At 50.6% G+C, this 10,940-nt stretch overlaps 1 protein-coding gene across 8 annotated transcripts in view; it reads right to left on the reverse strand.

Moving 5' to 3' along the window:
• Rfx4 (regulatory factor X4) overlaps positions 1-10,353 on the reverse strand; it is a 162,273-nt gene extending 151,920 nt beyond the window's left edge. For 3 of the 8 annotated variants that reach the window (XM_087558598.1, NM_001432575.1, NM_001432572.1), the window contains 1 exon segment: positions 9,930-10,353. In XM_087558598.1, the coding sequence (XP_087414724.1) occupies positions 9,930-9,972 (43 nt within the window). In that variant the 5' untranslated portion in view covers positions 9,973-10,353. 8 annotated transcript variants of the gene reach the window in all.
• Positions 10,354-10,940: the final 587 nt, after the last annotated feature.

A 10,940-nucleotide genomic window follows, 5' to 3' on the forward strand; every position in this document is an offset into this window, starting at 1 on the left:
CCAAACCCTGCCTCATGGAGAAACTGGTTTGCATTTCGTATTGGGATCAAAGAGTCAACAAGGAAGGAGGCAAAACTCTTAGAGACAGAAAATTTACCCCAAGTACTCATCAGCTAAGGACAACATAAAATGATCTGTGTGTGTGTGTGTGTGTGTGTGTGTGTGTGTGTGTGTAACAAAGAACCTTATGTAAACACTCTAACTCTCCCTTCAGCCTAAACCCGTGGTTTTTGACCTTCCTAATGTTGCGAGCCTTTAACACAGCTTCTCGTGTTCTCATGTAACCCCAACCATAAGATTCCTTATTGACACTTCATGTCTGTGGTTTTGCTACTGTTATAAATCGTGGTGTAAATATCTGTTCTCTGATGGCCTTAGGCGACCCCAGTCAAAGGATCACTTGACTCACAAAGGGACCACACTGAGGACCTGCTGGCCTAGACTATTGCCTGCAGAAGTGAACACTGCACTGTAAACCTGTGGAGATGTTGAATCGCCCAGTTCCATCATTAGTTAAGTTTGAATTCGTAACATGCGTCCAGTTCTGGAGATAACATGAAATCCTAAGTACTCCAAAAGGAACTGGGCTCCCTCGTGAACACTTAGATTCAGCACATTAGCCACGGATAGGTAATGGTTCTGACAACGTTTAGACTAATGGTCCTGACAACACAGAACTCAAAAAAGTCACTCACCATCACTTTTAAAATTATAATCATAATTATAAATTCTATAAATCTAGCATCAAAAGAAACACTTCCTCCTCCTGATGCAATGCACGGTGATTTTACAGAAGCATCCGCAAGACTCGAGACAAATTCATTGACATAATTTCCTCAACAAGATGCATTCGTGCCTCAAAATCAGATGCTGGCTTGAAGATGGCATTAGTGGTTAGCAATTCTCATTTGAATGACCTCATCCAAAGTCAACGCAAAGATCCAGTCACTTGCGTGGACTGAGGCTGAATTCTTCCCACGTGATGGGCTTACGAAGTGGTAATTCTCTACTCATATTAAGTAAATATCTGCTGTATTCAGCCATCTCTGGCTACATCTAAACGATGCCAATCATTAGCACAACTGGGTGGCTGGAAGACAGGACCAAAAGCACTCATTGTGTCCTTGTCTCTTAAAATTAAAGCAAACACAACACGAGGCAATGTTCCTAGATTCTCTGCTCAATAATTATTGGCTGTATACGCAGGCAGATTACACTTTTGGGGTTTTATTGAGGATTAAATAACCACAGAATTAGACCCCAGGCCCACAGCTTAAAGAATTCGTGTTCTTGTATCTGGAGAAATGGCTCAGCAATTAAGAGCACTGGCTGCTCTCACAGAGGACCCAGGTTCAATTCCCTGCACCCTTACGGTGGCTCACAACTACCTGTAAGTCCATGTTCAAAGATCTGACATAAATCTTCCGGCTCCACTGACATCAGGCACACACATGATGCAAATGCCTAATTTACTAGCACAGGCCAATTCGTTCCAGTTGCATATATTTGGGCCAGTTCAGGTGAAAGCAAATGGCTTCATTTCATTTTTTTTTCTTCTTTTCATGATCTCTGTGTATATGGAGATGGGGAGATGGCTCAGAAGGTAAGAATGCTTACTGTGTAAGTACAAGGACCTGAGTTTAAATCCCCCAAAGTTTATGGAAAAAGATGGCTGTGGTCGTCCATGAGCTTCTTACTGCTGTATGGGGTGGAGACAAGAGGGCTTATGAGCTGCTAACCTAGATGAGATTCAGTGAGAGGTGCTGTCCCCCCTCCTCAGGCCTCCCTTGCACTGGTACACACACACACACACACACACACACACACACACACACACACACACACACATGGTGATACATCACGAGCACACAAATACTGCAGGGAGGACAAAAGAACGAAATCTTTTCTTGCCATGATGAAAGCCCTTTGAGAGAAAGACTAGACTTACTGCTTCCAGGAGGCCAAGAACAAAATGACTTAGTCTTTAAACAAGTGTGGTGCAAGCTGGAGGAGACAGAGTAGAGGAAAACCGAGACGTGGGATGCAGGGATGGCTCATTCCCAGAACCAGAACTAGAACCAGAACCAGAACCAGAACCAGAACCAGAACCAGAACCAGAACCAGAACCAGAACCAGAACCAGAACCAGCACCAGTACCAGTACCAGTACCAGAACCAGAACCAGTACCAGAACCAGAACCAGTACCAGAACCAGTACCAGTACCAGAACCAGTACCAGAACCAGAACCAGTACCAGAACCAGAACCAGAACCAGAACCAGAAAACCCCAGGCGGCTTTCAGCAGGGTGTCCAGAGCACATCTCTAACCATCCCCAGATCTCTCTCACAGGATCTGAATTCCAGTCCGTGGCTGTTGCCTCTACAATGATGTATTTTTCCTCCTTTAGAAACTGAGGAAGGCAAGGATAAAATCGCAGCACAACCCACTAAGTGCCCCCCCTTTTTTTCTTTAGGTCACAGGGAAAGTATAGAAGTGAAAATAGAAAGTATTCCTCAACCTAAGCCCTTTGGAAAGGGAAGCGCTCTCCCAACATTACAACTGGGTCTGGGATAGAGCTCAACAGCAGAGAACTTGCCAAGCGTGCTTGAGGCTCCGTCCCTAGCATTAAAGAAAGAAAGAAAAGTAAAGCAGAGGCCAAGACAGCAAGCATCTTGACATGTTGAGGCCGTCTAAACTCTTCAGGAATCCTGACCTCATTTTCCAACTAGATAGCAAGGGTCGAGCACAGATGGACCGGGCTTGATTAATAATATCTCGATCTGGCATTGACTGAGTAGTTTCTAGGGGCCAAATTGTGCTAAACTGAACAAGGTACACGGCCTCCTTGCATCTTCATAGTAACCTTATGTTGAATTTTAATTTATAGATTAGGCACAGTGAGAAATGAAGAGAAAGAGAGTGAAATAATCGTAATTACAAAGTGAGCCAAAGCTGTTTTAAGCTCAGGAGTTTGTTTTATGAAAGGTTTCCATGTAGCGTTTTCAGAAAGCAGTGGCCCGGGAGGAACACACACAGCAGACAAGACAGAGCCACCGTGCTCTTTACCGAGCCAGTCAGAACCTCACCGACAGCAGCTGTGTCCACAACCGACTGTGTGGTTAGCCTGTTGATCTCCCCTCTGACCTTGCAAGCACGGTCCTCTCTCTAGGGCTTACGTTGGGCACTGCACCAGTGGTGCAGGTCAGCATCTTAGCAAAGTGAAGCTATGGAGTGGGAACTGTCCGTGAGAGAGGATAGCCTTCTTCTCTCATAACTCCCACACTGTGCAACTCACTGCCACCCTCTTGCCTACTTGTACCTGCCCAAAAGAAAACAGAGATCAAGCAAGAATAAAATTGCCAAGATCTCAAGCCAGAGGCATACAGATTCTACGGCAGGGCTGACTCATAGAAGGAAACAATCCTCTGTCTCCACTAGGCCAGCTGGGGTTTAGTATTTCCTGAAAATACCAAACAGAAACATCCACTAAAAACTCCTCAGTTTAAAACAGTTAAAAACTCACCGAGATTACCCATCTATTTATTTACTTCTACCAAATGTGTGCCCTACAGAAGCAGAGGGTCGCATTTTTTAATCAAGCACCGAGTCTGACAAAGTGTCAGATACGCAGGAGGCATGTGGTTTTCTTGAGTGAATTAATGAGTGAATGCAAGATTGTCTGATGTTTGAGGTCAGGGTTCCACCACGGTACGACGGTACAGCCATGGCTATGCTCTAAACGCCTCTTCCATGCACAGCTCACGCTTACAGAGCAGCCCACGATCCTTCATGCTCACATTACCCACTTTTCTCCCACCAAAAGGGTGTCAGGCCCACCTAAAGGCCAGATCCTATCCTGCCGTTCTGGTGTAAAACTTAACGAGGAGGCTGACCAAGATGGCGGGCTGGGAGAAGAACTTTCCCTTATGTCTGGCCTTTCTAGTACTGCTACCAACAGCAGTAACCTCACCTCGAGCAAGCTCAACACCCCTCCCCCATACCCCCAACCCTCTTCATCCTTCTGGAGGACTGGGCAGAGGAAGGTTTTAATGGCGAATGGTGACTCGCCTGCTATGGGGTTGACACCACTGCCATCGGATATACACCCTTGCCTCTGAGTTCTAAGGGGACCCTTACGGCACCTTGTAGGGCTTGTCTCAATGCACTCACATTTGCTTTTGAAACGTACACTCTGAAATCCTTGGCAGCTAGCTCTGTGGCTTTGAGGTCCCCAGAGTCTGTCACCCAACTGAGTGAGACAAAATGAAACCCAAAGGATTCCTTCACTTTTACCTTATAGCTCCCAATAATCCAGCCTTGGAGTTCATTCTCTCTCACAGAAACCCTCTCAGGTCTCTAAGGGTAGGGGGAAGGGTGCAAGCAGCAGAGAGTTCTCCCACCTTTTCCATCCTGAAGTGTTTCGGGACCCCTAGAGGGGCAGCCGAAGAGGGTCCCAAGAGACTGGTAGAACATGTAGGGTGGGCAGTAGTCAGGGGCCTGGGGCACTGAAGCTCTGCTTTCCCAGAATTCTGGTTTGTGATGTCATCACTTGGATCTCAGCGTTGTCAGTGACAGCCGGGCAGCACATTAGTTTATCCTAGAACCATGGCCTTCCAGCGGCGGGGACAGAAAAGAACTGCCATGCTTCCCTGCCTCCCCCATTCAGAACCTGTGAGGACGTATGTCCCTGAAGCCACACTACAGACAAAGGAACCTGGCGGGCGCCACATGCTGTGTGTGTGTCATCAGACATTGGACAATATCAGCCAGAACACAGCCATTTCAGTTATTTTTTGAGACGGTGTCTTGTAAGCATCCCTGGGTGGTTGAGTATATGCTATTAGCCCCGGCTGTCCTCAAACTCACGACTATACTCTTGACTGTGCTGCCTCTGGATCCTGGAATTACAGATGTGTGCCGAACTCAAATTTTTAAACTTTTAAAAAAATAACAACTCCATACTTACTGGATGAGTCAACAGAGTCTCAAACGAATGGGAAGGGCTCTTTTGCCTAAAGTGTCATGGGATTGAGAGATTCTAGAAAGGAATTATAAGGTGGTCGTCCTTTGATGGTGCACTTTGGAACACCGACTCGTTATGTTTTCCTTACCAGTGCCTCCTGTGCTGTCTTCAACATCTAGAATCATCCATTGACATTGGATACTGCTCCCATAAAATCTAGTGACCTTTTGTAAATCCTTTTCAGGAGGCAGAGTATGGGAGGAAGGGGTGGTAAGAACGCACGTTAGACTGAACTTAAGAAAGGAAATTAAGGGTCTTTTTAAAATGAGTTATTCAAGGCTCATGACTATTAAATTCCCAATTGGTCCTCATGTGTTTTAGAATATTCCTGGTCTGGGGAGATAGTCACTGTGTAAAGTAGTTCAGACATTGCTAACAAAACAAGTCTCTCATAATCCTTGTGGACCCCATAGGAAAGCCAAGCCGGAAGAGGGCTCAGTCTAACTTGTTGGAAAATCTCAATCTAACCTTGTCTGTCCGTCTTTCCACAGGCCGCGGCCCATAATCTAGGACGGGTTTGATTGACTTAAAGTTGAGTTACGAGTGGTTGAACCAGAATGATAACACACGAGAGCTTTGACCGAATGAAAAGTTGCCAGACAGGACACCCTCTTCACCAGCGAGATGTTTGGTCAGGCACCTAACTTTTTTCAGATCCCATTTGAGGAGAGGGATGAGAAAATTCCTCCTGGGCGACCCACGGGTCGTGGGGAAAAAAAGCCAGAACCTTTCACGCTGGCTAGCCTGTGACTCTTGGGGAGGCAGACGTACTGTCCAGCTGGCGCCTCACTCAGGACGCTGGAAGAGAACCCGGGGAGGCGGGGTGGGAGCAAGGGCTGAGAAAAGGTGTAGCTGCTGGAGAGAAATTAGAGATCTTGGCCCTTCTGGGAAGCAGGACGGTCCAGCACTCACACAGCGCCGGGGAGGCCCCAAACAAACTCCTCTCCCTCCTTGCTCTCGGCCCTTTGTTGTCCGCCTCTGGCTCCCGCTCATGCCCTCGGGTCCCCCGCCCCCCTGAAGTCACCCCAACTGCACTCATAATATTTTGCTTTGCGCCGGGTCTGTTTTCCACCACCAACTTCCAGCAGTCTCCATGGCGACGCGCTGGGGCTAGGGGGTAGGGTGGGGGCGGCGGCGGCTGTTCAGATCTCAGGCCTGAGCCGCGGAGCAGCCCCTGTTAACTTTTCCGGGTCTCTGGGTGTCGCACTGGGAAAAGTGCGCTGTCCGGGGCCCGCCTTGTGAAATCGCGAGCCCGCAACCTGGTGGAGTCAGACTTGTGTACTGGGGCCGGGTGGCCCAAAACTGCAATCGCGCGTCTCCGGAACCCGGGGACCACGCGACACTCGCTTGACTCTGCCGCCAAGCTCAGATGCTAGCAGGTGGCAAGGGTAGTACCTCTCATGTCCACCTCTCTGGCCACACACACACACACACACACACACACACACACACACGCAATCAGGAACGTCTGTGGAAAGTGACGCTAGCTCGGCATAAGATAAAGGCTCTGATCTCTTGCTGCTCCCTGCTCTAATCCACAGATTGGGTCTCAGGGCTGCAGGAGGAGGCTACTTCTACTTACCCAGAGCCTCACCTTGGAGAAGAGACAGGAGGACCCAGGCCTGTTCCCTCTGGGTGCTCTCTACCCCGTGGACAAATACCTAAGGCCCCAGGATGTCTCCCTTAGGGCCCATGAAACTAGGCTGGACCTAATGCCAGGTCACCCTGCCTGCGGTTCAACTTCTCCTCTTACCAGCGGGGCCCCAGCATTCAGATCCGATTGGAGAATCTTTGATGCCCCAGCTGTGAGCTCTGGAGATGGGGTTGGGGGTAGGGATGAAAACTAGATAGAGTTAGGAACTTCCAATTGGAACGCCACAATGCACCTCTCCAAGGAGTTATCCCGTTTAACAAGAAACGACCCTCTGACGCGTAGTGGATCAAGCTGCCTCAGCCTAACTTTACACAACTTCCTGGTGGTCAAAAATTCTACCCACTTTTCCTTGCTCATTCTCAGCACAGATTAAGGAGCACCTGAACAGCGCTGCGGCTCTGAGTGGAGGAGACAGAATTATAATCGAATGAACACAAACGGAGTAGCCACTGCCAGCGACCTTCGTAGAGAATGAGAGCCAAACGGGCCTGAGCACCCACTTTGGGGCAAGGTGGGTCGTGGTGCTATCTCCGACTGTTAAACTCAGTCCCGGAGGGCGCACGTCGATGGCTCCTGAGCGCGCCCGCTGCCCGGCGGAGCTTAGCGAAGCCCCCAGAGTTCCATCTCCGAGGGACTTTGCCGCTGCGTTAAGAAACCAGAGAGCCGAGGAGGAGGAGGCGCGCGCCGGCTCCTGGGCCTCCATCGACGGAGCCATTGTTTGGGCCCCACACTTGTAGCGTATTTTGGAAAAACTCAAGGAATATATTACCAGCTCGATGCGCGGAACAAAGGGGTGAGTTTCCGCAGGTCACGCTGAAGTGGGCCCGAAGCAGGCCACTAGAGCACCGGCCCCAGCAACACTGTTCTCCCATGCCGGAGGCACTTTGCGGGGATTTTTTTCTTTTAAGAAACAGAGACTGCTGCTTCGATTTGGCGGCCCCTCTGAACGTGGATGCTCCGGACTTCGCTCCAGCGACTGCTGTGAGCCTGTTGTTTGAGCCCGTTAAGAATGAAATCACTGATTTCGCGTTTCTACTCGAGCGCAACCTTACACGGAGAGAATAGAATCGAACTGCCCAGTGGAGCGCTGGGCTCTGCCTGCTCCGGGAGGGGGGGAATGAACTTTTACATAACAAGGGAAACCCAGAAGAAAGACTAATTGGATTAATTCTCGGGAAGGGAGGCTCCTGGATCGGACCTCGACACTTTGCTTGTCCGAAGTTTTGCATGTGAAATGTCACCTGGTGCGCCTGAAGTGACTTTTCAATTGGTGCCATTAACCAAAACTTTTGATTTTTGAGTTCAGAAGTGTGATCTAGGGATATATATATATATATTCTCTTAGGTATGAGAGAGAAGCCAGAGAGCACTGGAGTTTCATAACCCATCTGGGTTGCTCGCCATTGGAATGGAAGTGGCCAGTGCTCACACAACCACCTGATAAACCGCGATTAAAACTAGAAAGTGCCTACGATTCTAAGTCACCACCACCACCAAACACCCAAAGAACTCTAATCCTGTGGAGGAATCAACTAATATTCCAGCTAGAACATGCCAGCTTTGGGGTATGAAGAAGGCCCCTGAGACCGTGTACGGACAGACCCCTTGAAAATACTCAATTACTAATTCTGTACAAATGGGCTTAATCTGGTTAAATCCATTCACTTTTAGAGCCATGGCCCTTAGGAGGAGTACTGAAGCAAAGGCACTTCCCACTTCCAGAACCAGGGTTGCTAGTGTGTGGAGAAGACCCCAACGGGGCCTGAGACAGTGCGGCTCTCCAGAGAAGATAGCTTCTAGCCTCCGCAGGTGCTCGCGGCTAACTAAGCAGGACTTTGGAGGCTCGGGTTTTAGCTATGCTCAGGGGGCTCAGGTTTTAGCTATGCTCGGGGCCTCACAGCCACTGAGGAGAACGTGAGGGACTGTGCTGGAGACAGAGAAGTACCCTGGAATGCTGCAGATACTCCCTGGCCGGCGGTCTCTCTGCCACCAGGTCTGCAATGTAGGCCAAGAGAGGCCTGGAAATTTTCTCCCAGTACGGAATAACGATGCCTGGGAGGGTATCTAGATAGCTTAAGGTCATCTCACATCTTCTTACGACTTGCCTAGGGGTGGGTGGAGCAGCACAGAGCTGTCTGTGGTGTTATTTGCAAGTAAGTTAATGTGTGTCAGGGCACAGCTGAGGCCAGCAGGCACTTGTTGCTGGGCTGCAATGCCCTCGCGCTCTCTCAGGTTTCGGTCAAGCTGCTGCCTATGCCTGGGCTGTTCTCCTATCACCCCCCCCAAACCCCCAAAGCGGCCCAGCAGGGACTGGAGTAGCCTGGTGGGGAGACTGAGTCTAAAGGAGAGAGTAAAGTTTTTTTGAGAACCTCTACGTGGGAAGGACATGGGATAAGTAACAGAATCTGAAGTGTGGCGGGTCCCCAAAGATGCTAGGCGTAGAAGTTGACCAAAACGGCTCAACTGGAGAAGAGGCTGCGTGTTTTCGTAGTAAGAGATTCCGTGTCTTCCCGTCTATGTTGTGAACCGTGGCGACCCTAATGCCCGATGTCCACCGCACAGCCCTCAGGTTCACAAAACTCACTGCCAGGCCTCTTCTGATGTTCTGCATTCTGCTTCCCACCAGCCCCCTGCAAGGTTTTAGCCTCCGTGTGGAACCGCTAGTGGATTGTGTCTTCGCGGCCGGGAGGCTGCAGTCCGGGGCGCCCATCTCTCATAGCCCAAGCTACGAATGCCCCGGGACCACCGGGTTCGCCGCCGCCACTCCCTCCCTGCAGCGCGATTCCAGAAGCAAGAGACTCCAGTGCGCCGTGAGACGCCGTACACGGTCGCCCTCCCCCGCCTTTGGAGCGTTCCGGGGCCCTAAGCATGCCATTACCCTACCCAAAGCCAGAGAAGCCGCGGGGCCCGGGCGGGGGCGGCTGGCTCGCAAAGTTCCTGCAAGTAACATAAGCACCTCGAGCTCGCCGCGAGCCAGCGAGCATCTTTATGCAACTTTATGTCCAAGCGAAAGCGCGCTCCTCAGCGTGCGCGCACGCGCACACACGCATTTACACTCACACACTTCCATGCATCCACTTACACACTTAGCGCTGCACCGAAAACTTCTACACACCCTCCTTATCTCCCGGGATCCCACTGTCAAGTTGCCCCGCCTGAACTTTTTGCAACTCTTTCTGAAGTGCCCCCCCCGCCCTATCCCTTCTCCTCCCCCCACAATACAAACCCCCCTCCAGTCCCACCAGGACTAACCTGTGGAATCCATGTCGGGTTCCTCCAGTAACCCACAATGCATGCTCTTCCCATGGACAGCACAGACGCCCCCCAAAAGTCCTGATATTTGGGGATCCCCTGTGCTAGAGATGCCCAGGGAGGAAGGGAGGGAAGGAGCAAGGAAGGAAGGGATAGCGAGAGAGAGGGGGAGACGGTGGGTGAGAGGGCAAAAGGATAAAAGGGGAAAAGAAAGAACCGGAGGAAAGAAAAGAGGTGAAGAAGCGGGGGAAGGAAGGAAGCTAGAGCAGAGGGAGAGAGCGAGCAAGCGAGGGGACACTCAGTAATCCAGTCGGGCAAAGCCAAACCCGTCAAAATGTTTGCGGATGTTTCATGGGAAAAAACATCATTTTATAGGAGCCCCGAGGAGAGCAATGTCATTGATAGGCCAGCGGGCCTGATGAATGGCCGCTCGTCAGATGGGGCCGTGGCGAGGCGCACTGTGAAGCCCATTGTGGGCCTGTTTTGAATAAGAAAAGCCGCCTCCGAAAAGGGGGGCTCAGAGCGACGCAATCCCAGCCCTCCGACTTCCCCCTTCTATTATAGCATTAGCAACGTTTTTCTTATTTAAAGTTCCAGAGGCCTTCTCCAGCCTTAGCCCGGCACTCATTATAGGCGAAATCAAAATTGGCTTAGATCTGCCCCCCTCTCCAGTCCTCCCGCACCCGGGCCCCGCGCGGTGCAGCCATGAACGGGGGTGCAGAGGTGCCCGGGCCCTAGGAGTCTCCTGCGCGGCCACGAGTGGGCCTGACTCCTTTTATCTCTCCCCTTGAGACACGCCCCGTTTTCTCCTTGAGTTAGATTTTGAGTAGGGGCCGGGGCGCAATGTCTTGAGTTTCTTCCACGCAGATCCGCGGACGTGCGTGGGAGTAGAGGTTGAAGACGGGAAACAAGCCTTAGGGACTTGTCTGGGGGACAAGAAGAACGCTTGGCAGCGTAGGGGTGAGGGGCTGGCTTGCCTCCTCCAGAACTTTTGTACCCCTTGTCTCTCGC

The sequence above is a fragment of the Rattus norvegicus genome, chromosome 7 (assembly GCF_021556685.1).
Source record: "Rattus norvegicus strain SHRSP/BbbUtx chromosome 7, alternate assembly SHRSP_T2T, whole genome shotgun sequence".
Lineage (NCBI taxonomy): Eukaryota > Metazoa > Chordata > Mammalia > Rodentia > Muridae > Rattus > Rattus norvegicus.